The 25,637-nt window shown below is 61.9% G+C and overlaps 2 protein-coding genes across 2 annotated transcripts in view; one reads left to right on the top strand and one right to left on the bottom strand.

The window, feature by feature from the left end:
- The window catches only part of TTC23 (tetratricopeptide repeat domain 23), a 39,494-nt gene extending 30,719 nt beyond the window's left edge, over positions 1-8,775 (top strand). Inside the window, exons 10-11 of the mRNA XM_004617744.3 lie at positions 6,264-6,346; positions 7,087-8,775. Coding sequence (XP_004617801.3) covers positions 6,264-6,346; positions 7,087-7,201 — 198 coding nt within the window. The 3' untranslated portion in view covers positions 7,202-8,775. The remainder of the gene's footprint in view (positions 1-6,263; positions 6,347-7,086) is intronic.
- Positions 8,776-8,923: 148 nt separating this feature from the next.
- On the bottom strand, positions 8,924-23,827 carry SYNM (synemin). The gene is made up of 5 exons (XM_004617767.2): positions 22,927-23,827; positions 21,579-21,703; positions 14,635-14,705; positions 12,145-14,348; positions 8,924-11,284 (listed from the first exon to the last, which is right to left on the bottom strand). The coding sequence occupies exons 1-5, from the start codon at positions 23,728-23,730 to the stop codon at positions 10,985-10,987; spliced, it is 3,504 nt and encodes a 1,167-aa protein (XP_004617824.2). The 5' UTR covers positions 23,731-23,827; the 3' UTR covers positions 8,924-10,984.
- Positions 23,828-25,637: the final 1,810 nt, after the last annotated feature.

Below are 25,637 nucleotides of genomic sequence, written 5' to 3'. Positions count from 1 at the left end.
TGTTTGTGCCATGTTTGTATGTGAGTGCATGTGTGATGTGAGTGTACATGTGTCAGAGAGTGGTGTGATATATGAGTGTGTGAAATGTGTATGTGTGATGTGTGTGTGATATGCGTGTATATGTGTTTGTGTCATGAGGATGTGTGTGTGAGAGAGTACATGCACGTGTGTGTGAGAGAGAGAGGAGAGAGAGAGAGAGAGAGAGAGAGAGAGAGAGAGAGAGAGAGAGAGAGAGAGAGAGAGAGAGATACAGAGACTCGTGGGCTCCCCAGACCCCCCGCCTTCCTGCCTGGCACCTCCACCCTCCTCTCCGTGCTGCCGTCCTGCTGTGGGTCTCCCCTCCAGGGTCACCCCAGCCAAGTCTTCTCCCACCCAAGCCCCTCAGACCCCCACCCTCACCCCTTTGGTTATCAGGACCGTGAGTTCCTCCTTTCCTGCCACTCCCCCCGCCCCGTGGTGATGGGTTTCCTTTTCGTATTTGGAAACGAACCCCCCCTTGCCCTCCCCGCCCCAGGCCCAGCCAGCAGATGGCAGGAAACTTCTGGAGTGTGGCCACAGGAAAGGGTGGGACGGGAGGACAGTCTGTCGGAAGTGCTGTCCACGAGGCGGGCTGGGCTCTGCCCCCAGGTTCCCCGCAAGCTCACCCTGGGAGACCCATTTCTTTCCCTTTAGGCTGGGAGCCACACCCTGCAGTGCTCAGGGCTGGGATCACTCCTGGCACAGGCACATGTGGTGCAGGGGGTCGAACCTGGGTTGGCCGCGTGCAAGGCATCGAGCGCCCTCCCCCGTCCTCTTATCCTGGCCCCTGGGAGCACCTTCTCTGGGGCCGGGGAGCGAGCTCAAGGCTGGTGCCCTGGCAGGGACCCAAGTTCACTCCCACCTGCCCTGGCTCCCCAAGCGTTGACCCCTCCAGGTCCACAGGCTGACTGTGATCAGGAGGGGCCCCAGGTGCCCCGAGCACTGCGTGGGAGCCCTCCCGAATGAGTGAAACAAAAAGCTAAACTGGGAACCACTTCTGCCTGCCGGGCCCCGATGCTCCATCACAGTCCCGGGTCTCAGCTCTTCCCCTCCCTCCCGCCACCAACAGCCCCTGTTCCCGACGGTGCCCCTGGGAGCCCCTGGGAGTCTTGGGGATGACCCCACTCCCCGGCCCCAGGGAGTGCCAGGTAGTACATTTCAAAGTCCAAATTTCAGATTCCCAGTGCGAGTGGCGTGTGTGTGTGTGTGTGTGTGTGTGTGTGTGTGTGTGTGTGTGTGTGTGTGTGATTGTTGGTTTTGTGGGGATGTCTCTCCCAGCAGTGCTAAGGGAACTGGGGCGGAGGGACCAGGACCCCTGCACACAGCACCTGTGCTCTGCCCACTGAACCATCTTTCCGGCCCCCAAGCATTAGTGTCCCATGTTCTCTGACTGTGGGTCCCATAGCGGCTTAAAGACAAAGACCCACAACAACGAGACGGGGCTGGTGGCCTGCCGCCTGCATCCCATCTCACCATGTGGAACCTACTTGAACATCTCGTTCTGGTCCCTGCAAGGGAGGGAAGGCTCCCTTCCCTCCACCCTGCCCGCCCAGGCTGGCGTGTAAACAGGACGTGCCCCTCGGCACACTCATTGTCTGAACTGCCCACGTGCCGTGCCCTTCCCAGGGCGCACGGGGTGGGGAGGGCTACAGCAGCCCAAGCCCCTCTGAAGAAGACCCTGAGTAGCAGCTGCCAATGGTCAGAGCTGCTCCCCCACCTCCACCCCTGCCCCCAAACCAGAAAATAGGTTTTCTCAAGGGTCTCGGCATGTCAGGTGGTTTCTGGAAGCCAAATTGTGTGGAGTCAGCTCACAGCTGCCCCTGGGGAGGCTGTGGGCTGGGGGTGCGGGAAGGCCAAGGTCAGGGAGACAGCGCTCGGCCCTGCCGCCAAGACCTGAGCTGTCAAAACAGGGGAGCCCGGGTTCTGTCCCAGCAACACCCAGGGGAGACCGCCCCAGCCCCTGAGCACTGCAGGGTGTGTCCCCCAAATAAGCATCTAGTCCCCAAACTCAAAGTCAGCTGAGAAAAAAATTATCAGGGGGCTGGAGCGATAGGAGAGTGGGGAGGGTGCTTGCCTTGCACACGGACGACCCAGGTTTGATCCCCAGCACCCCATAGGGTCCCCCAAACTCTGTGAGGTGTGATCCCCATGCACAGAGCCAGGAAGAAGCCCTGAACACAAAAAAAGAAGGAAGGAAAGGAAGGAAGGATAGGGAGGGAGGGAGGTGGGGAAGAAGGAAGGAAACGAGAGAGGAAGGGAGGAAGGGAGGGAGGGAGGGAGGGAGGGAGGTGGGAAGGAAGGAGAAGGGAAAAGAGAAGAGGGAGGGAGGGAAGAAGGAAGGAAAGAAAAGATAGATAAGTTTGCAGCAAAAAGAGAAGAGGGCTTTGAGAAGCTATCTGACCAAGGGCCCCTCAGAGATTGCAGACGCACGACCTGCCTTGAGCCCGCTGGCATGTGGCACAGTGCCCTTGTCCTCCTACCCCGCCCCAGCTTTCTTTCCAGAACTTTCTGTAACTGACATCACTGGAGCCGGCTCTGTCTGAAGGCTCTGTGGAGGAACTTCTCACGTGACAGGTGTGTCCACGTCCCAGGTCACTCGTGTAGCCGATACTTCCTCATAGATCAGGAGGCCGGGGGCTGCCCTGGGCCTGGGCACAGGTGAGGACGTGGGGTGCCCTGGGGACCGAGGGGGGTCACTGCAAGGATTGGAGGCGGAGGAAATCCCCGTGGCCATTCTCGGCGTTGGCAGATCAGTTGCAGGAGACCGAGCAGCCCGCACACCCTCAGAGTCTCAGGGCCAGTGAGGGTGACCGCCCTGCTGGGGGGAGGGCCGGTTTCACACCAGGGGGAACTGGCCTCCCGGGAAGGACCTGGGCCACCCAGGAGACCTTTATTCCCGGCGGAGAGTTCTCCCTCGTGCAGATTTGAGGAGCAACTTCAGCACCCAGCTGCCCGCAGTGAGGCCGTGAACAGCCCGTGGTGGGGAGGGCGTTCCCTTCGCAGGGAGCAGAGAGCTCGAGCTGGGCCGTGGTCAGGGCCAGTGCCTGGGGGACCAGATATGGTGCCGGAGATTTGTCTTTGGTCCCCGGGGCACCCCACCTGTGCTCAGACCCAGCCCAGCCCCCGGCCTGATCTCTGAGGGAGTTTTGGCTGTGCAATGTGCTTGAGGACCCTGTGCGGTGTGAGATACCCAACAGGGGTTACCCCGGGACTACCTCTCCAGCCCCAGAGTCTGTGTCTTTGGGGCTTGGGGACCACACCCGGCAGTGCCCAGGGCTTGCTCCCACCTCTGTGCTCCAGAATCAATCACTCCTGGCAGGCCTCAGGGGAAACTGTGGTGCTGGGGACAAAACGTGGGCCAGCCACATGCCTGGCAAGCGCCTCACCCTTGTATTGTTGCTTCACCTCATGATGAGAGTTTTGTTTTTTTTTTTTTTTGGAGGGGCGGGGAGCACACCTGGCAGTGTTCAGGGCTTAACTCCTAGCTCTGTGCTCCAGAATTCCTCCTGACGGGGCTCGGGGGAATCCTGTGCGGTGCTGGGGATCAAACCGGAGTTAGCCACATGCAAGGCAAGCGCCCTAAGTGCTGTCGCATCTCTCTGCCCACAATGTCCCTGTCTGTGAGCGGAATACAGAAGCTCTCTGTCCCGAGAGAAATGCTCAGGCAAGTGTAAGTCAGCACCGAGACAGATTCCACGGCCGTTTCCTAAGCCAGTGGCCAGCTGTGCCCAGCCAGGCTGTGAGAGTCCGTCGGGAGGGGTGACCTACTGTTGGAGAAGCGGCGTCTCGGCCTGCTTGACCCCGCCTCTGGGCTTCCTGAAAGATCGGGTTTGGAGCTCTGCCTGGCTCCAGCTTAGGATTCTGAGCACCGGAACCTGCTGAGAGAAGGAAGAGTACTGACTTGGGGCGTGCAGAGTGGGGGTGGGGGCTCCCCACTCTCAGGCTTAACCTCTGAGAGCGTCACTTCACCCGACCGGGACCCTTTCTCCTGATCCGCTGTGTGTGTGTATGTGTGTGTGTGCATGCATGCACGCATGTGTGTGTTTGGTGTTTGTGTGTGTGTGTGTGTGTGTGTTGTGTGTGTGTGTGAGAGAGAGAGAGAGAGATTTGGGGGCCACCCTTGGTAGTGCTCAGGGCTCATTCTTCCTGGGGAAACATGTGTTGCCGAGAATTGAGCCTGGACTGGCTGCATGCTGAGCAAGCACCCTGCCTCCGGTACCCTCTCTCCAGCCCTGACCCCACTTTTGTTTGTCTTTGGGTCTCCCCAATCTAGCCCACAGGATCTGGAAGGAAGTGTTTCATAGAAAAAGAGGTTAAAAAAACCCCAAAATGATCTATTCCCTGTTGGTCCCCCTAGGGAGGGGCGGGGTCAGGAAGAAGCAGCTTTAGTAGCCAGAGGGGCGGGGGCTAGGGCTGTAGTGCAGAAGGGAGGGCACTTGCCTTGCCTACAGCTAGCCTGGCACCCCATATGCCCCCCCCCCCCCCGCCGAGCCCTGCCAAGAGAGATCCCTGAGAGCAGAGCCAGGAACAAGCTCTGAGCACCTCCAGTGTGCACCCCGCCAAATAAAGAAATAGCCAAAGGGCTAGCATGGAAATTTCTCCCTTTCTAAGCCATCTGTTATGGTGGCAAACCCAGACCTCGGAGGGTGGTAAATCACCCGTTTAATGCCGGTGAGATTCTTGCGTGGCAGTGAATGAATTAGCGCCGGGCGCCGCCAACGCTCCTGCGAGCAGGACGAGGGTGCAGTTAAAATTAGACCTGATCTTTTTCACTGAGCAGAGGCCGTGCCCGAGAAACGAGGCCCACGGGGGTGAGAAGCGTGGGCCCTGAGGGCACTGAGTGGAGAAAGCCCGAAGGGGCGGCGACCCCGGTTTCCTGAGTCCCCTGAGCCGAACGGCAGGGCCGGGCAAACAAGAGCTTACACCGAGCGTCACAGGGTCTCACGTCCGCCCGAGCAGAGCTCTGCCACGCCTCTCCGTGCCAGCAGCGGTGGGGCTGGGGGGGAGCACGGCTGGGGCGCTCGCCTCCAGCAGCTGACTGCCGTTCAGCCCTTGGCACCGCCGGTGTGGCCCTTGCAGCAAGCGGCCAACAGCAGAGAGACCGTGCTGGGCTCCGGGCTGCCGGCTCAGCGGCGCCGGGCCTGGTGCCAGGCGGCCTGCCTCGGCCCGGGTCGTCTGTGACTGCAGCAGACGCGCGTTGCTGTTTCTCCACACGCTCTCTCGCCCGCTCGGGTGTTCTCACCTCCGGACGGCGTCCAGTGTCACCGTCCCTCCCTGTCCCCCCGGCCTTCCGACGGGCTCTCAGCGGAACACGAAGTCCTTCAGCGGCCCGCTCTTCCCCTCAGCCCTCGGGGGAGTGGGCAGGCCAGGACAGACACTGCCCTCAGCCCCTGGGCCCTGCCAGCCGGAGAGCGAGCTCACCCGTCATAAGCCCTCCAGACACGGCTCACCTCTGCGGGACCTGGCCGGGCCCTCCCCTCTCACGCACGCCCCAGGCTCCCTCATGGTTTTGTTACACGTGGTCTTTTTTTTTTTTTTTCTTTTTGGGTCACACCCGGCGATGCACAGGGTCACTCCTGGCTCATGCACTCAGGAATCACCCCTGGTGGTGCTCAGGGGACCATATGGGATGCTGGGATTTGAACCCGGGTGGGCCGCGTGCAAGGCAAACACCCTACCCACTGTGCTATCACTCCAGCCCCCAACGTGGTCTTTTATTGTTATTTTATTTTGTGCTACCCCAGCTGTGCTCAAGGATCACTCTGGGGGCTGCTCAGGGGGCCAAAGAGGTGCTGGGGGTTGAACCCGGGTCTGCCATGTGTGAGACCAGTGCCTTCACCCCTGCACGCTGTGCGGCCCAATGATAGTGCTTTATGCAGGGGTTCCAGCCCTTCCCTCCCATAAAAGGCACACTGTTCAGTCGGGGGCTGGAGCGATAGTACGGCAGGTAGGGTGTCTGCCTGGCCTGCGGCCAACCCAGGTTTGAGCCCCGGCATCCCATAGGGTGCCGAGTCTGCTAGGAGTGACCCCTGAGCACAGACAGAGCCAGGAGTCAGCCCTGAGCACTGCCAGGTGTGGCCCCCAAAAGCAGCTGTTTCCCGTTCCCTGGGAACTGATGGAGGCCTGGGTCTGACAGAGACAATCAGGAGAGATCAGCGAGACCCCCACCCCACGCCACCCCCCACCTCCACTGACCTCTGCACTCTGCCCTTCCCATGACCTTGTGCCTGGCTTGGTCCTCACAGTGCCTGCAGCTGCAGACGTTGCTGTACGGGGCCCAGGACAGGAGGACACAGGCCACGCGGGAGGCGCTGGACAGGCTGAGCAGGTGAGTGGCGCTGCCCGCCTCCGCCCCGAGAGGTCAGCTGGGTCGGGTCAACTTTCCTGTCCCTCGGCAACAAAGACCAGGCCCTTTAGTCTCGAGGGCCACACCTGGAGGTACTCAGGGGCTCCCCCCAGCTCAGTGGGGTGCTGGGACGGACCAGCTCCTGGCCCCCAAGATCGGGTCCTTTGAAAACCCAGTTGCCTCCTGCCCCCTTGGCCCGAAAGGGGGGAGAAATCAGCTCTGTTCATTTGGGTCACACCCGGCAGTGCTCAGGCCTTACTCCTGGCTCTGCACTCAGGAATCCCCCCTGGTGAGATTCAGGGGCTCGAACCCGGGTCGGCCACAGGCAAAGCAAATGCCCTCCCCGCTGTACTATCGCTCCAGCCCTGAGCAATCAGTTCTTGATCCTCCCGCCTCCACGTCACCCTTGGTGTCACCCTGCACTCTTGGGGGTCCTCTCTGGAGGGCAGCCCGCACCCCTCTACCTTCCTCCCCTTCACCCCTGCTCAGCCACGGAGCAGGGAAACGCCCCCGCTGACAGCGGGCTTTGGGCTCCTCTTCCCTGGGCTCCCGCTCTCAGTCGCAAGTCGACTCAGTTGGCTGAGAAGGGAACGAGAATCCGGGTCTTCTGATGCCGCTGCCGACCCTTCTGGTCCTCCTCACGGGAACGCCTGCAGAAGAGGGGGCGTCTCCGGCTCCGGGCGGGCAGAGCTCTCAGGACACCCCGCTCTGCTTCTCTGCAGGCTCCCCGAGATGGCCGTGAAGCGGAGGCAGCCTCTGAAGACCAAACCCACGGCCCCTGCTGCTGTGTCCTCTCGCCGGCCCCCCGGGAGGGCCAGGCCCAGCACTGCCCACTGAGACGCCCCCAAAGATAACTGCCAGAGGAATCAGGGGTCCCACTCGGGCCGTGCTGCCCTAGAGGGGTCGGGGGTCTCTCTCCCCCGCAAACCCGCACCCAGGCTGCGGCCACAGCAATGGGGAAAATCATCCCGAAGCTCAGTGCCTCGAAGGTGATGCTCCTCATCCATTCTCCTCCCCCTCCCCTCCCTCCCCCTCCTCCTCCTGCTTCCCCTCCTCCCCTCCCCTCCTTTTTTGGCTTGGATTTGATTTGGGGGCCACACCCTGCAGTGCTCAGGGCTTACTCCTGATTCTGTGCTCAGAAATCACTCCTGACAGGGTTCAGAGGACCATGAAGGGTGCCGGGGATCAAACCTAGGTCGGCCCCTGCCAGAAGGTGCCCCTCCCGCTGTCCTATGGCTCCATTCCTGATGCTTTGGCCCTTTGGGAGCGGGTCGCCTCCCGCTGTGCACGGCTGGGGGCTTCTCGTGACCGTGCCCAGGGGACCATGCAGTGCCCGAGTGAGCCCGGGGCTCCCATGCAAAGCTCGTCTCAGCCCCAAGAACCTCCTCCTGGTCTCCCAACAGTCGCTCAGAGCCCCCAAACCTCCCTGCACTGGCCTCAGAGGTGATACGGGGGACCAGGCTGCAGGGAGTAGGGTCAGCACCTGCTGGGACCAGGCAAGGGTCTTTCTTGCCAAGCAGTCCTCCCGGCGGACCCCGTGGCTGTCCCGGACTCCAGGCAGGCTTTCCGGTCAGTGCAGCTGGAACGCACTCAGAAAGGCCTCACTGGACTTTATTTTGGGGGGTGGGGAGCAGGGGAGGAATTCTGGTCTGTAGCTTTTGCTAATTATTGGAGGAGAATCTCTTGGAATCACAGCTCCAACACCTTTGTCCCCGTCGCTGCAGTGTTTCCAACCCCCACCCGCCCCCCACCTCACAGCCATGAGATGCCCCCTTGAATAGCAGGGGAGAGCTACCGCCATTCAAGTGGGTGGCATAGGTGAGCAGGGAAGGGCCGGGTCAGGAATTCTCCACCTCCAGCTCCCCCCGTTCAGAATCCTAAGAATCAGGCATGATGGGGCCAGAGCAATAGAACAGCAGGGAGGTGCTTGTCTTGCACACGGCCCATGCAGGTTCGATCCCTGGCACCCCAATGGGTCCCCCGAGCACCACCAGCAGTGATTCCTGAGCTCAGAAGAATCTCTGAGCATCACTGGGTGTGGCCCCCCAAATACCCCAAAGAAATAGCCATCATGAAGGAGCCCCCACTCCTGCCAAATGGGATGGTCCGGCTTCCCCCTCTGGGGGGTGATGCCAATATGCTCAGATGTATTTGATTTCGGGGCACTGGGAGGGGGGCACCTATTTGTCCTCAGGAGTGAGCCCCAGTGGTGCCTGGGAGCCACATTCAGGGCTGGGGACAGAATCTGACTGGCCTGTGCAAGGCCAGGGCTTCACCCCTGCACTCTCTCCGCCTTCCCCCCTCTGCTGTCTCACCACCCCTGCATCTATCTCTGAATGTGACGGTTGACGCTCAGCCACCACGGCTGTCCAGTCCGTCGTGACAACATGGAGTTCTGGTCTGCACAAACAATTAAAGAGCTTTTCTTGAATACTCTCTTGCCTGCCCACCTCCTTGTGACACCCAGCTCCCAAACCCACATAGCTCGCAGGGTGGTTTGACCAGAACCCACAGCCACATCTACAGGAAAACACCGATTCTCTTTGAAGACAAATGTCCTTGTCTTAATTTGTTTATTGGTACACATTCTCGTGGCATTCCTTTTTGTAAGCAATGGGGACAGAAGCAAGATCAGCCGTCCAGAGGCGCCCCTGCTAAGCGGGCATCTCACTCTACCAGAGCAGCCCGGGTCAGGGAGAGAACATTCCAGAAGCACAGTTCTGTCTAAACGAGGAGAAAGAGGGAAAAGACTGGTCGTGCCCTGGCCCCCTGCAGCCGCTGAGTTCTCTTTTGTGGTCTCCAGAGAGGCCAGTTTTAAAGCTGGAGGGCGGAGGGGAACAGGCAGAATGAGGGGTGCAGGCGGGCGAGACCACCCCCAGCCCCCGTCAGCTCAGGTCTCCACATTTCCTGAAGAGTCTCAGCAAGAGACCTCTCCCCAGGGCACACTCTGGTGGTGGGGAGACAGAAATGAAGCTGTCGGCTTGGGGCGGCCAGTGGGTTGGGCACTTTGGCCACATGTGCATAAGACTGCAAAAAAAGACGTTGACACCAGACCCAGGTGCCCGTGTTCTGTCCCGGCCATCACCTAGAGCAGGACGTAGTCTAGCATAAAGCCCCCCAAAAGGTGCCCAGCTTGATTCCCCCAAGACACTCGACAGGGCGAGACTGTCCCTGCAGACACATGGGACTCTCTCTCTCTCTCTCTCTGGAGGCCTCCATCTGGCCAGCTGTCCAGTGCACACTCTCTCTCTCAACAAACTTGCTTTGCTCCCACCTAAACCATCATCTCATTATCTCCTGATCACTTTTTCCCTTCCCCTCTTGGTTTCTGGGCCACACCCAGGGATTCTCCTGGCTCTGTGCTCAGGGATCACCCGAGGAACCATACGGGATGCTGGGGATCGAGTCTAGGTCAGCTGTGTGCAGGGCAAAGCGCCCTCCCCGCTGTCCTGTCTCCCTGACCCCATCTAATAAACTCTTTGACCATCTCACCCTCAAAACCAGTGGCCACTCCTGGGCCTAACTCTTCCCCTAACTCGAGACCAGATTCTCACTGAAAAATCCCTCCTGTAAACATCTTCCTGGCTGACCAGACAGCCTGAGTCTTGATCTGTGAAACCAGGACCAGCCTGGGGCCAGCACTTGCCAATCCACTGGCAAGTTTTGTGATTTTTGTTTGGGGACCACCTCCAGCATTGCCCAGGGGTCACTCCTGACAGGGCTCAGGGATCTGACCTGGGTCAGCCGCATGCAAGTGCCTTCACCCTGTACTGTATGGAGGCAAAAACTGCTCCTTCTATTACAGTCCGGCTAGGAATCATTCCTGCTCCACTCACGGGGCCCCACGGAGGGTTCAAGAACCTGTGTCAGCCTGTTAGGCCTGTCCTTTTGCAATCTGGCATAAATGGAGCCTGCACACCTCATAAACAGAATATTGTTCATGAGTCTGCACATAGAAAGCAATTCATTCCAGTCTTAAAATGAACCCAACTCCTCATGTAGACATTTTTTTTCTTAAAGCGAAATCATCAGATTTTTCTTTTTTTTTTTTTTAAGAAAAAAATCTAAGTATTCTGTTTCTTTTCTCTCTAAGACTTTGGAAAGAAAAGGAGGTTGGGAAAGGATGTTTTTGCCTTACAATTTTCGGTGACTATTTCCTACAAGTACATGCAAAATACAACTTCCTCTTCCAGAGACACTTTTCCCCCTGTTACCCCAGAAGGCAGCTGATCGATAGATCCACAAGTGTCACATTCATGCGAGGCTTTTCCGTGAGCTGGTGCAAACAAAAGTCGCCCTAGAAATGAAGTCCAGCAAAAAATAAAAATAGTGGTGTGTGTGGGGGGGGGTGGGGGAGGAGGGACTTTGAAGGTCTCCAGAAAGAAAAGTTATTTCTGTCAAAGCCCCCCTCAAAGATAAATTTCAGAACCCACCACCCTCTCGTTTTAAGGCGTGAATGAGCTGGAACCCTTCAGACTGCAAAGCAAACGGGGCAAAACTCTTTTGGAAGAGCCTTTTGTTAAAAAGGTGGGGCCCTCTGCCCAGCGGCCCCACAGTCGACACAAGTAGAAGTGCATGCGTCCCCAGACGGACACACGGAAGGCAGAACCCCGCTCTTCGTTAGAACCAATGGCCCTCGTCCTGCTCCTCCTGGTCATCCAGATACAAGAGGGCGACTTTCTTTTCCCCCGAAACCACCGGCCCCTGGTCCTCTGTCCTCTGGCTCTGCACCGACTTCGCCAGCTCCTTGCCCGGTTCCCTGGGGGACAGGGCCCCCCCCGCAGCGGCTGCCCCCTCCTTCCCCCCACCAGTGTCTCTCCAGGTCCTGGGGTCAGGCACGTCCACTGTCACTGATGTGGGGAAGAAGATTCTGGTCTGTGGGCTCCGGGCCCCAGCCGGCTCTTTGCTCCTCACGTCCACCTGAGAAGGAGACAAAGTCGCTTTGGGGTTGCCGCGGTCTCCGGGGATATGCCCCCCGCCCCCCAGACCCCGCCTGCAACCCCCCAGCCAGGGCAAATGTACCTGGAGCTGGTCACCGGAGTTCCACAGTGGACCCGCTGGCCAGGGCTGAAACTCAGGCTCAGGCCCAGGGTCCCCCCTGGCCCCATCTCCTATAACACCAGTGGCCCCCCCCCCCTGAACTGGAGTTCCACCTGTGAACTGGTCAGCAGGGGTCGCTCCCTGTGGTCCAGCTTTCCCAGGCACTGATGTCCGTGTGGGAGAGCCCTGCTTGGATGCTGAGGCTCAGTTCGATTTTGGTCTGTGTTTTGGGGCCACACCTGACGGTGCGCAGGGTTTATTCCTGGCTCTGCACCCAGGGATCACTGCTGGTGGGGCTCGGGAGACCCTGGGGGAGTGCTGGGGATCGAACCTGGTCAGCTGCATGCCAGGCCAGTGCCCTCCCCGCTGTCCTCACTCCCCAGCCCCCATTGAGGCCTCTGAACCCCGACTCTGACCCACCTCTGGACGAGCCTTTCCCTGGCCACCATTCCTGGTCTGAAGGGGGGCCTTGGAACCGGGCTTGCGCCCCGGATCTCCCCCGGGGCCTTCCCTGAAGGCGCCTTACAGATGCTTTCAGGGAGCCCTGCCCAGCCCCTTCGGTCCTAGTGACTGGCACTCAAGGGCACCTCCTTCTAGGTGGCTCTGAGGGAGGACCCCCCACCCTAAACCGCTGCCGACCTGCAGGAACAGACGTACAGCTGGAAACTCCTCCCCCCGCCCCCACAGGCTTGGACGGAGACCCCAGGACAGCCGCCCCCTACACTGCCCGTTCCACTTACCCGCACCACCTCCGTGGCGGAGCCCTTGGGGGAGCCGGGCTCAGTCCTCCAGATGCCCGAGGGGCTGATGTCAATGCGCCTCACAGTGGGGCCCTCATCATCCCGCACAGGCGACCGGGCGGAGCGCCTCCGGCTGCTGACCTCCACGGTGGCCGCTCCGGGCCCCGTCTCCGCGGACGGGCTGTAGAGCTCCTGCGTGGCCCAGCGCTTGAAGAGTGCCCCGGCCCCGGGGATCTCCCCGTCATCGTGGTCCGGGGGGCTGCTCGGCTCGGGGCTACGCCGCCTGGCCAAACTCTCCCGGACCACGGCCTGCACCGCCCGCTCCACCTCCCCGGCCCCGGCCCGGTCCAGCTCCTCCAGGTCCACCTGGTGGGCGTCCAGCGTGCGCGAGAGGTTGACCTCGGCTACAAAGGTCATGCCCCTGCCGCCGCCGCCGGCCGCCTGGACCTTCTGCACGTCCACGGACACGGTCCCCGGCCCACCGTGGGCCTCGCGGGCGATGGTGGATAGCTCCGTCCTCATGCGTTCTGGAAGATTCTCTTCTAGCTGCCCCAGCACTTCCTTCATCCGGGGCCCCGGCTCCCAAGAGGTGCCCCCCGCGGAGGTGTGGACCCTCATTTCCTTCTCTATCACGGTGGATTCAGTAGCGCGGACCTGGCCGCTTCCAGCACGTTCCTTCCAGGGGGCGGGGCCCGCGCCCACTTCCTCTCGCGCATCGTCCCTCTTCCCTCGCCGCCCGGCCCCGGGCACCAGCTCGTCCCGCCAGGAGTAGCTGCCGGCGGCCTCGCCCTCCACGTGGACTTGCCCGTACACGGAGCCCTCCTCATCCTCGTGCTCCCCCGGCTGGTCATCCGGGGTGGACACGAAGTAGCTGAGCTCTCTCACCCACTCCCCGACCTGCGTCGCTCCTTCCGCTGGGGACCCTTTCCCCGACGGCCGCTGCCGCGCGCTCTCCCCTCGGGGACCCCCCCACGCCACGCTGCTCATTTCGTCCCCGGACCCCGGGGAGGAGTCCACCTCCTCCACCCGGAACGGGGCAGCGCCCGCCGCCGTCTCCTCCTCCTCGGGCTCACTGTAGCTCCGGGACTCCTCCACGATCTCCACGTTGACCACGCGGGCCCGGCCCTGCAGCCCACGCTGCACCAGGTCCCCGATGAGTCGCTCGGCCTGGCCCCCCATCAGCTCCGCCTCCAGCGTGTCCCCGCTCAGCAGCGCGTCCAGCCCGGCCTTGTCGGACACGTCCACCTCCTCCGTCTGCTTGGACTCCACCACGATCTCAGTCTGGGTGGCCCCGTCGCCTGGACGCTCCTCCCGGCCCACGTAGGTGACTTTGGTGTCGGGGGCGGAGCGCGTGGGCGACCCGGGCTCGGGGCTGCCGGCTAGCTGCTGCAGGATCCCCGACACGATGTGCTCCGCCAGCGCCTGCGTGGTGGGGTCGCCCCCCGTCGGGGAGCCCAGGTGGGACCTGCTCTGCTCCCGGCCGGCCCCCGCTCGGGCCCCGGCTCCACCCGCAGCTGCCTTCCGCTGAGGCTCCGGGGAAGCTTCCGGGGCCCGCGCTGGGCTGCGGTCTCGGCCTGCGGGTGCCCGGACGGGGATCAGCACCTCCCTTCCTGCCTCGCTCTTGGGCCGCTCGGGCGGCCTCTCTCGGGCCTTCTCCTGCAGCTGCCCGCACGCCCTCTCGCGCGCCTCTTTGTCCAGCCTGGTCAGGCCCTCCCACTGCAGGTTCCGCGCCTCCGACGCCCTCTCCTTGGACTCAAACATCTTCTCCCCACGCCTGCTCTCCGGCCCCTGCATCTCCACTTTCCTTTCCACGACGATGACCCTCTCCTTGGCCGTCCCGTCTGCCCGGCGTGCCGGGGACGGCTCGCGGACCAAGGCCACTTCCCTGGCCACATGTACGGGGCCAGCCTTTGCCCCTCGGGCTCCTGGTCTCCTGGGGGACGTTTCCAGCGCAGCTGCGGGGGGCTTCATAAGTACGCGGCTGGCAGGGAAGGTCTGCAGGCTGGTCTCCCCGTTGAATATTCTATAGGCGTCTGCGGTAGTGCTGAAGGAGCCGGAGATGCCCCGCCCCGCCCGGGACGCGGGGTCAGCCCGCCGGGGACGGTACGAGCTCGTCCAAGATGCCTTCTGCCTGGAAAGGAGGTTCCGGTGGTTCTCCCGCTGCCACGGGGAGGTGGTGGATTTGTAGATGGATTTTCTGAACTCTGTGGAGAAGGAACGAACAGAACATGGAAGATCTTCCTCCTGGCCCCTGCCCGACTGCAAAGTGGGTCTGTCCTACCCTCACCAAGACCTCCTCAACTTCCTTTTCCAGGTACTTCCCATCTGGACCACGGCGGGCGCTACTGGGGTTGGAACCTGGGCGGCCTGCAGGTAAGGCCTGTGCTGCAGGCCTTTCTGAGCCGCCTCCGCCCTCCGACCCCCTTCCTGCAGACAAATGTCGCCAAGCCTGCCACCACCCACTGGGGGACCAGCCCTTCTCCGCTGTACCTTGTGGCAAACGTTCCAGGCGCTCCGTGAGGATGAGCAGGTCGGGGTTACTCTCTCCTTCCAGCAAAGCTCTGTGTGAGAGGAAAGAGGTGGGCAAAGGGCTCATGAGGACGCGAAGAGTGAAACGCCAGTCTCTGAGCCCTCATGATGCCCAGCCAGGGGCCACACGACTCAGAAAATTGGGGCGCTTTTCTCCCTGGCATGAAGGACCTAAGGGACTTGGCTTTCTGACATTCGGAGAGCCTGACTCTTCTAGAAGGCCCTTTCTAAAACCTGGGGGGGGGGGGGGGGAGCAGACAAGAGGTGCAGGCACCTCCACTGGAAGTAGAAGTTTCCAGAACCTTCTAGAACCACATTCCCCTGAGCACTTTCTGCAGCCCACAGGGAGAGCTATTGCAGAGGGGCCACTGTTATTCTGTGATGCACAGAATAAGAACATGAGGTCGCAGGTTTGCAAACTGGGTTCCGTGGGGACTTGCTGGGAGGTGGCTCTGAGGGATGCAGCCCGCCTGGCGTGTGTGAGGCTCTGGGTTCGAGCCCTGGCCCAGCAGGCACCAAGAGTCCCCTACCATTGGGGCTGAGCACTGCCCCAAGAAGCACAGCTGAGGTGACCCCTGGTATCAGTTTCTTGGTTTTGTTTTTGGGCTGCGCCCAGCACTGCTCAGGGCTGATTCCTGGCTCTGTGCTCAGGGATCACTCCTGGCAGGGCTCAGGGGACGCTCTGGGGTGCTGGGGATAGAACCCAGGCCAGCTGCGTGCCAGGCAAGTGCCCTGCCCGCCGCTGTCCCATCTCTCCAGGACCCCAAAATGAGATATTTTGAGAAGTGGGGGCGGAGAGAGCCCAGTGGGTAACTAAGGTGCCCTAAGCCGCCAGGAGTGGTCTCTGAGCACAGAGCCAGAAGCAAGTCTTGAGCACTGCAATTGGGCCCCCTCATCCCCCAATAAACTCATTTTCAAAGTCAGAGAGGAAGTGAGGAGAAGTGAGGGGGTCTGAGAAGGGAAGGGTCCGCTGCACCCCGTAAGAAAAGGCCAGGAAGCAGCTAGTGAAGAGGCTGCTCTGAAGAGTCTAGAAGGTTCTACTCAGTTGACACCAAGGGCTCCTACTCAGACCTGGTACTGGGCAGGGTGGGGACAGCAGGCCTCCGGGCTGGGAGTGGCATGGGAACACTGTCCGAGAACCCCAGAACACTGGCAGCCACCAGGGCAGCTGCCCATCCACCGCCAGAGTGGCCGCCAGTGGGCAGGGTCTCGGGCAGGGCCGGCAGGGAGGTGGCGGCACCCCCGGGAGCCACCAAGCCTGGCAGGTCACCAGGTCAGCACCTGCCCTGTTTCCAAGGCCCGTGGGCAGGACAAAGGCCGGGGACCCCCTTCAGAGCAAGGGGGTTTCTGCTGCCGGGCCGCGGGTGCGTGTGGGGTGCAGGAGCTGCCCGGGCCTGGCGGGGGCCGGGAAAGAGGACACCGGCCTTGCTCCCAGCCCTCATGACCAAGCGCTTTCCGTTCCAAGACCACAAATAGCTTCTAGCCCGAGGACCGGCACCGTGTCCGCGGGGTGGCTGCGCGCCACAGGGCCTGGTGGCCGGGTGCCCCCACGACGGCAGTGCAGGGCGCAGGGCCCCAGAGTTCCGTTTTAGACCCTCCCTTCCAGACCCTTCCCCGAGGGGCTGCCCAGGGCAGCAGGCTGGGGAACACCAGGGGTCCTGGATAGGGGCATCTCTCTTCCACACCCCCCAAAGGAGCAGAGTGTGGGGGCTTCCTCCTGGGGAGATTCGAACCTTCACACCATGCGGCCCCTGAGGCTGGGGCGGGTGTGGGGGGCTGGTGCAAGTAGCAGGAAAGGTCCCTCTGGGACCTTCAAGCGCCCCGGACCTCCTGACTCTGCTCTGTCCGTAAGAGTTGTCCAGGGACGCCCACAGACTGGGACCCCAGCTCACGGGCAGGGCTGAAACACACCCTGACTCCTCAGGAAATGGGAGTGAACACAGTGTCCCCAGGGGCACAGCGCACCAGGGGTCGGGCACTGGGAAGAGTGCCAGGAGGAGGGAGGGGTCAGGAGGAGGGAAGGGTCAGGAGGAGGAAGAGGTCAGGAGGAGGGAAGAGTCAGGAGGAGGGAGGGGTCAGGAGGGAGGAGGGTCAGGAGGAGGGAGGGGTCAGGAGGAGGGAGGGGATCAGGAGGAGGGAGGGGGTCAGGAGGGAAGAGGTCAGGAGGAGGGAGGGGTCAGGAGGAGGGAAGGGTCAGGAGGAGGGAGGGGTCAGGAGGAGGGAGGGGTCAGGAGGAGGGAGGGGGTCCGGAGGAAGGAAGGGTCAGGAGGAGGGAGGGGTCAGGAGGAGGGAGAGGTCAAGAGGAGGAAGGGGTCAGGAGGATGAAGGGGTCAGGAGGGAGGAGGGTCACAAGAAGGAGGGGCGTCAGGAGGAGGGAAGGGTCAGGAGGAGGGAGGGGGTCCGGAGGAAGGAAGGGTCAGGAGGAGGGAGGGGTCAGGAGGAGGAAGAGGGGTCAGGAGGAGGGAGGGGTCAGGAAGAGGGAAGGGTCAGTAAGAGGGAGGGGTCAGGAGGAGGGAAGGGTCAGGAGGAGGGAGGGGTCAGGAGGAGGGAAGGGTCAGGAGGAGGGAAGGGTCAAGAGGAAGGAGGGATCAGGGGGAGGGAGGGGTCTGTAGGAGGGAGGGGGCCAGGAGGAGGGAAGGGTCAGGAGGAGGGAGGGTTCAGGAGGAGGGAGGGGTCAGGAGGAGGGAGGGGTCAGGAGGAAGGAAGGGTCAGGAGGAGGGAAGGGTCAGGAGGAGGAAGAGGTCAGGAGGAGGGAAGAGTCAGGAGGAGGGAGGGGTCAGGAGGGAGGAGGGTCAGGAGGAGGGAGGGGTCAGGAGGAGGGAGGGGTCAGGAGGAGGGAAGGGTCAGGAGGAGGGAGGGGTCAGGAGGAGGGAAGGGTCAGGAGGAGGGAAGGGTCAGGAGGAGGGAGGGGTCAGGAGGAGGGAGGGGGTCCGGAGGAAGGAAGGGTCAGGAGGAGGGAGGGGTCAGGAGGAGGGAGAGGTCAAGAGGAGGAAGGGGTCAGGAGGATGAAGGGGTCAGGAGGGAGGAGGGTCACAAGAAGGAGGGGCGTCAGGAGGAGGGAAGGGTCAGGAGGAGGGAGGGGTCAGGAGGAGGGAGAGGGGTCAGGAGGAGGGAGGGGTCAGGAAGAGGGAAGGGTCAGTAAGAGGGAGGGGTCAGGAAGAGGGAAGGGTCAGTAAGAGGGAGGGGTCAGGAGGAGGGAAGGGTCAGGAGGAGGGAGGGGGTCAGGAGGAGGGAGGGGTCAGGAGGAGGGAAGGGTCAGGAGGAGGGAAGGGTCAAGAGGAAGGAGGGATCAGGGGGAGGGAGGGGTCTGTAGGAGGGAGGGGGCCAGGAGGAGGGAAGGGTCAGGAGGAGGGAGGGTTCAGGAGGAGGGAGGGGTCAGGAGGAGGGAGGGGTCAGGAGGAAGGAAGGGTCAGGAGGAGGGAAGGGTCAGGAGGAGGGAAGGGTCAGGAGGAGGAAGAGGTCAGGAGGAGGGAAGAGTCAGGAGGAGGGAGGGGTCAGGAGGGAGGAGGGTCAGGAGGAGGGAGGGGTCAGGAGGAGGGAGGGAGTCAGGAGGAGGGAAGGGTCAGGAGGAGGGAGGGGTCAGGAGGAGGGAAGGGTCAGGAGGAGGGAAGGGTCAGGAGGAGGGAGGGGTCAGGAGGAGGGAGGGGTCAGGAGGAGGGAGGGGGTCCGGAGGAAGGAAGGGTCAGGAGGAGGGAGGGGTCAGGAGGAGGAAGGGGTCAGGAGGATGAAGGGGTCAGGAGGGAGGAGGGTCACAAGAAGGAGGGGCGTCAGGAGGAGGGAAGGGTCAGGAGGAGGGAGGGGGTCCGGAGGAAGGAAGGGTCAGGAGGAGGGAGGGGTCAGGAGGAGGGAGAGGGGTCAGGAGGAGGGAGGGGTCAGGAAGAGGGAAGGGTCAGTAAGAGGGAGGGGTCAGGAGGAGGGAAGGGTCAGGAGGAGGGAGGGGGTCAGGAGGAGGGAGGGGTCAGGAGGAGGGAGGGGTCAGGAGGAGGTAGGGGTCAGGAGGAGGGAAGGGTCAGGAGGAGGGAGGGGTCAGGAGGAGGGAGGGGTCAGGAGACAGCGGTCAGGAGGAGGGAAGGGTCAGTAGAAGGGAGGGGTCAGGAGGAGGGAGGGGGTCAGGAGGAGGGAGGTGTCAGGAGGAGGGAAGGGTCAGTAGGAGGGAGGTGTCAGGAGGAGGGAGGGGTCAGGAGGAGGGAGTGGTCAGGAGGAGGGAAGAGTCAGGAGGAACAGTGGGGAGGGGGCCGGAGTGACAGTACTGCAGGTAGGCTGTTGCCTCGCATGTGGAGTGATCTTTGAACACCGTTGGGTGTGACCCCAAAACAAAGTAAAAGGGTGGAGGGAGTGATTCCCAAGCACAGAGCCAAGAGCAGTCCCTGAGTACCACCAGAGCACCCTAAAATCATGCCCACCTGTGGGCTAGCTCACTGAGGCTGGAAGCAGAGTGACCGCTGAGTCCCTCCGTGTGCCTCCTTCCATCCGGGAGACTTGATTCGTTTCAAGTACTCGCCCACAAGCTGACTCGTTGCTAATAGCGACGTGGACTCTTTAGTGGTCTCACCAGAGTGACATCGACCAAAACCCAGAACACAGTTCCCAGCCTCCCAAACACCCATTTTCCGCTGGACACACACCTACAAAGGCTTGAAAACTGACGGAGCTGGGGCTGGGGACAGGCCCCGGCACACCGCACAGACGCTGGAACACCACCGGGTAGCCTGGAGGCCTCAAGGCATGGCCAGGTGTGGACCAGGGCACTTGGGAGCACTGGGTCTGAGCCGTGATGCATCCACTGAGCTGTCCAGGCCCCTGGCCCAGCACTGCTTGTCTGCCCATCCCAATGATGAAACAACCAGAAACAGCATTAAAACCCTCACAGAGGGGGCCGGAGCAATAGTTACCACGGGGAGGGCGTTTGCCTTGCACGTGGCTGACCCGGATTAGATTCTCAGCATATGGGCCCCCGAGCACCGCCAGGAGTAATTCCTGAGTGCAGAGCCAGGAGTAACCCCTGAGCATCACTGGGTGTGACCCAAAAAGCAAAACTAAATAAATAAAACCATCACAGAGCCTTGTATAAGTGAGGCCCGGGGTTCGATCCCCCGCTCCTCCAGAAAAAATATGAACAAGGTGAAAAAAAAAAAAACGCAAGTGAAATAAAGCAACGACAGCACCCTGGCCAGGAGATCTGCGAACTGGTCACCTCAAGACTGGAGACAGGACCAGAGCAGTCAGCGCCGCTGCGGGGAGGTGGCTGAGGGGTAAAGTGCTCGCCCGCGGGCAGGAGACCTGTGTTGGACCCCCAGCACCACGGTAACCACCGCCAGAAAAGCCAGGCTCCTGCATGGCCTGCATGTCTGCCTGCGGGACCAGCGGTCCTACCCAGAAAGCACCGAGGCCCGCGCGTCCGTGTCCGGGGCTGGCTCTTCCTCGGAGGCTGGGCTGGGCACCTCCAGGCTGCAGGGCTGGGGGTGGGGGAGGCACAGTTCTCACCCTCCCCCAGGGCAAACCTGGCCTCTGAAAGGCGCACTGTGACATAGATCCCCTCATCCCCGAAAGAGCCTATGACTCAATTCCTCGGACAGAGCCAGGGCACTCCCTAACTGGGTGAGGGAAATGCCAGCCACAAGCCGGGAACACCATCGTGGGCACACAGGCTGCTGGCGGGGCTCCCCAGCGGTGCCCTTGACCGGGGCCATGTGGGCACCCCCAGGAGGCTGGCCCTGAACCCATGCCCACCCTCGCTTTTCCTGACAGAGAACAGCAATTTAGGGGGGCATCTAGTCTTTCGGGGTGCGGGCCGAGTGCTTTACCCCATGGATCTACTCCTGACTGTGCCTGGGAGTCGCTCCCTGTGAGGACTGAGCTGGAATGGCCAAGTATTAAAGTCCTGGGGCCAGAGAGGTAGTGCAGTGGGTAGAGCATGTGCCTTGCCGCCACTGACCCGGGTTCAAGTCCTAGAACAGTCCGGGCAGAACTGATCCCTGAGCACAGAGCCAGGAGAAAGTCCTGACCTCACCAGGTATGTCCAAAACCAAAACAAAATGAAATGAGCTGTTACAAATCATAAACGAGGGGTGAGGAGATAGTACAATGGGTAGGGCACACGGCGGACTAGGGTTCCATCCCCGGCACCTGATTCCTGCCAGGCGTGATCCCCGAGCAGAGTCAGGAATAAGCCCTGAGCACCGCCGGGTGTGGTCGAGAAACCAAAAGAAAAGAACAAGGAAGGAAAAAAAAAAACAAAAACTCAAAAGCTCCTGGTCTACTAAGCAGAAATGAGTGTCTCTACACCAACCGGGAGAAGCATCACCAGCGGGAAAGGGGAGGGTCTGGCGGCTTTGCTGGGGGAGGGCATCCGGGACAGCTTCCCATCATCATTCCTGTCATCATTTTCTGCTGACACCTTCGGGCAGGCGGCCAGAGCGGGCAGAGCATCTGGGCTGGCACAGCCTCTTAAGCTCTGCGGACTGGATGGATGCAAGGAAGATGCCACCAGCTCTGACTCTGCCTCGGTCTGCTGGGGGAGGGGGTCCTGTGGGCGTGGGCACTGTGGATGGAGCCCATGAGGGCATAACCAGGGTGGGCAGAGCCCTAGTCAGTGGAACCATTCTGGGCAGAGCCATTGTGGGTGCTACTGCTGTGTGGGCGGGGCCAGCGTGGGCGGTACTGTCGGTGTGGGCGGGGCCAGGGAGGAGCAGAGGGGCAGCTAGGAGGACCACTAGGGAGCAGTCCTGTTCATCTGTCCCCAATTCCTGCTCCAATGAGCCGTATGAATACGTGGCAACTCTCCCATGGTGCCCAGGACCAGGTTTCCTGGCTGGGCTGTTCCCTCCGGGGCGGGGGGGGGGGGGGGGACACCTGTCCCTCCACCTGCCTTGGCCGGGGGTCCCCACTCGGGCTCGCGTCCTTACCGGTAAGTGGCCACCTCCAGGCTGAGGCCGGTCTTCACCTGCACCAGCTCCTGACAGTCTCGCAGCCGGTCAGCCATGGCCAAGGTCAGGGCTGCCTTCTCCTCCTCCAGGCAGTCGATGGTTCTCTAGAGAGAGCACAGGGCTGGGCATCAGGAGGGGTGCGGGTGGGAGGGCCGCGTGGGCACAGAGGGACCACAGAGCGACCCACTCTTTGCTAATCACTCCTGGGTCTGTGTGCTCCCACAATCTCTCTCCACATGCCCCGACGTCTAGTTATTAGTTTCCCCACGAATGCACCAAAATACCAGGAGGGCCAGAATAGGAGTACAGCGCATGCCCTGTATGCGGCCAACCCAGGTTCCACCCAGAACCCCGCCAGAAGTGACCCCTGAGCACAGAGCAGGGACTAAGCCCTGAGCATTGTTGGATGTGGCCCAACGAACAAACAAACCAAAAACCCAGTGCATAGAACTACCACGGGCCTTCAGCTTAAGGCTACAAACAGGTCTTTAAGAATCTCTCTGAAATGGTGCCACTGTGACTTTAAACTAATCTCCTGAGAAGCTTCCGCCCTCTGGGAACTTTTCCAGCTCTGCCTGCCCTGGGCTGGGCCAGTTTTAGGACTGCACCGGGTGCTGAGCCACAAACCAGCCCCAGGTGCCACCCTGCAGGGATCAGTGCTGCCCCTTGGAAATAGGAACTTGTTTCTCTGTCTCTGTGTATCACCCCATGGTGGCCGGGTCAGTTTGCGCGGTTCGCAGCCAACCCAGAGACCTGACGTCAGTTTGTCCATGAGAAAACATTTCTCAGGAAGCTCCTTCCTGCTTCCCACTGGCTGCCCCTCCGGAGAACAAACCCCAGGGTGCCCCAGGAAGCCACATCAGCTGGGAAACCATTGGGGGGGGGGAAGCCAGGGGGGGGTGTTGTTTTATGATTAGTTTTGGAGGGGGGAGGCCACACCCAGCGGTGGCCCAGGGGGACCGTATGCGGTGCTGGGGATCTCTCTGGGGCGGCCAGGGGGCAAGCCAAGAGCCTTGACTAACCCCGTGGATGTCTCCGGCCCTGTTACGTGGGTAACAAGGTCTAAGGAATGTGAAAGTGATCCTAAGCTTGCGCGCCCCAGTAGAGGAGAAACTGACTGCAGACCAAAAACCTGACCAGATGGGGGTGGGGAGGGACTCTCGGGGACCCACTTCCTGGCAGAAATCGCCCTCCTGGCAAGGCCGACCCCTCCAGCGCCGCAGTCCCCAGGGCCCTGGGGGTGGGGCAGGGGCCATGGGTCAGCCCCGCCCGTCTATGCGGCTGGAGATCGCGCCGCGGGCTAGCAGGGGCGTCCCGGGACACGGACCTGCCGCTCCTCGGCCTGCAGCTCGTAGGCCTGGTGCATCCTCAGCAGCTCGTCCTCCAGACGCTCCCGCAGCTGCTCCAGCTCCAGCACCTCGCGCCGCAGCGCCTCGGCCTCCTGCGCGCCCCGCCGCGCCTCCTCCTCCGCCCGGCGCCGGTCCTCCTGGTCGCGGAGCAGCACTTCGCTCAGCTCGCGCACCTGCTCCTCGTACAGCTGCACCGTCTCGCCCCACGCCGCGGCCACCAGCCGCTCGCAGCCGGCCTTCACCTCCCGCAGGGGCGGCGGCGCGGCGGTGCGGACGCGGACGCTGCAGCTCCGGAGGTGCGCGTGGCGCGCGCGGAGCTCCCGCACGTCGCGCTCGTGGGCCGCGGCGAGGTGCTGGCGTTCGGCCTCCAGGCGGCCCAGCAGGGCCTCCAGGTCGGCGCGCGCGGTCAGCACCTCCTGCAGCTCCCGCTGCTGCGCGCCCAGCTCGGCGTCCAGGCGGCCGCGGGCCGCGCGCACCTCCCGGCCCTGGCCCTGCAGCTCGGCCAGCTCCCGCCGCAGCGCGTCGCGCTCGCTCTCGGCCTGCGCCGTGGCCCAGCTCAGCTCGTCCAGCTGCCGCCGCAGCCCGCGCGCCTCCTGCGCGAAGCGGGCCTGCTGGCCCGACGTCCACGCGCCTTCCTGGCCGCGCTGGTCGCGCAGTTCGTCCTCCAGGAGCCGGTTCTCGCGCTCCAGCTCCCGCACCCGGCACACGTAGTCGTGCAGCCGCTCATTGAGCTCCCGCAGCTCGGCCTTCTCGGGCCCGGTCTGCAGCCACCAGGCGAGCATCGTGTGTGCGCGTCCGGCCACCCGCGTCCCTCCCGAGCCGCTCCCGTCCCCGCAGACTGCGGCGGGCGCGGGGCCGCGGCGGCTCTTAGCGGCTCCTAGCGGGCGGGCCGCGGCCTCCAGCCAATCAGAGCGCGGCCCGACGGCCGCCCCTGCGCGGAGGACCGCGCGCGCCCCCTAGCGGCAGCCGCGCCGCCCCGCCCCGCAGCATCCCGGGTTGTGGCCTTTTAGGGACCACGGACTATAGAATCCTTGGGCTAGAGTGAGAGAGTGCCCTTCCCACCCCCGCCTGGAGGGCGCTTGCCTTGCACCCCGGGTTCGATCACCGACATCCCATAGGGGCCTATAAGCGCCGCCAGAAGTGATCCCTGACCGCAGCGTGTAACCCTAAAAGCAGAACAAGAATCCACCAGTAAGATGGATGCGTGGGACATGTCCATTCTCTGCCATAGCCCGAGCCTTTTTTTTTGCACGTAAACTGGACCGCAATTCACCCCTGATCAAGCTACCCCGCTGGGTTGCTTTGGAACCCTAGTATGTCTTTTGCATTCTCGTGAATCTTTATTGTTTGTTTTATTTTGTTTGGGGGCCACACCCAGGGGTGCTCAGAGCTGACTCCTGTCTCCACACTCAGGGATCACTCCTGGTGGTGCTTCCCTGGAGGCACAGTTGCCTCTCCAATTTTAGAAAGATTTTGAGGGGCCCGGGAATTCACCATGGGGGAAAGTGAGTCCTGTTGGTTAGTCGTGTCAAGTGATATCCTCCAGGATCTGACTTAGTCCTCATCAAAGTGAGGCTCAGAGAGACTGAGCCACTTATCTGAGGACACGGCCCCTTGATTTGGGACTGGTTGCATTGCAAGTGGGGTGCCCTAGAGTGTGTTTGGACAGGCAGGGGAGAAGGCTATTTCAGAAGAAGTAGCTAAGGACAAGCCCTTTGAGGGCAGGGCTGGGGGAGCGTGGGGAGCCACGGAAGCAGCCAGGGCAGGGAAGTAGCAGGGAATTCCAACCTTCCTCTTCCCGGGGGGCCCCTTTTCTCCTGCCAGCACCTCCCATGGGAGGGTCCAGAAGCCTCTGAATCTGGTTGCCCACAGATAATCCGGCACTGGCCTTGGTTATTAAGCACCGGCATTATCGAGCATTAAATTACTCACAGGAGCCAGAGAGATGGCACAGTGTGCAGGGCATGTGGTTGACCCGGGTTTGACCTCTGGCACCACATGTAGTCCCTTGAGCCCCGTCAGGAGTGATCCCTGAGGGCAGAGCCAGGAGTGAGTCCGGAGCCTCTATGTCATGAGAACACAGCAGGTTTGGGGGGGATCCCAGGTGGGCCGGGCAGCTGGTGGGAAAAGGGCCAAACTGACACTTGGCCTGAGAGAATTCACAAGAACTTGGGCGCACCCTCCTCCCTCCCTGTGTTGCGAAATCGAGTCCTCAACAAGATGGATGAACTTGGGGTCAGCCGGAGGGCAAAGAAGCATCTGAGCTTGGTCTTCCTGCAGAGATGGGCCACATGGCCTCCTGGGTGCGAGGCCAGCCCCTTGCAGAGATGCACACAGCGGACTCGAGGTCTGGCCCATCTCGTCCAGGGGGGTGACTCATGGCAGTCGAGACACTGTCACCACTGATGAGCCGGTGACGCCTCCTCAGAGCCCAGGACCAGGCTGGGACTCAGACTCACTGTCCAGCCTCCAGACGTCCAATAGGCCCCTGGGGCATCTCTTCCCAGCATGCACTGCTCTATCCCAGGGGCCAAGACCACGGGGGCTTTTGTTCACACTGATGGCTTTATTTTATTCAGTTAGTTTTGGGGTCACACCCAGCAGTCCTCAGAGGTTACTCCTGGCTCTGCACTCAGGGATCACTCCTGGCGGTGCTTGGGGGACCCTATGGGATGCTGGGGATGGGGCC

The sequence above is a fragment of the Sorex araneus genome, chromosome 6 (genome assembly GCF_027595985.1).
Source record: "Sorex araneus isolate mSorAra2 chromosome 6, mSorAra2.pri, whole genome shotgun sequence".
In the NCBI taxonomy this organism is placed as follows: Eukaryota; Metazoa; Chordata; class Mammalia; order Eulipotyphla; family Soricidae; genus Sorex; species Sorex araneus.
The sequence above is the reverse complement of the archived record's forward strand: the minus strand, read 5'-3'. Positions and strand labels throughout refer to the sequence as shown.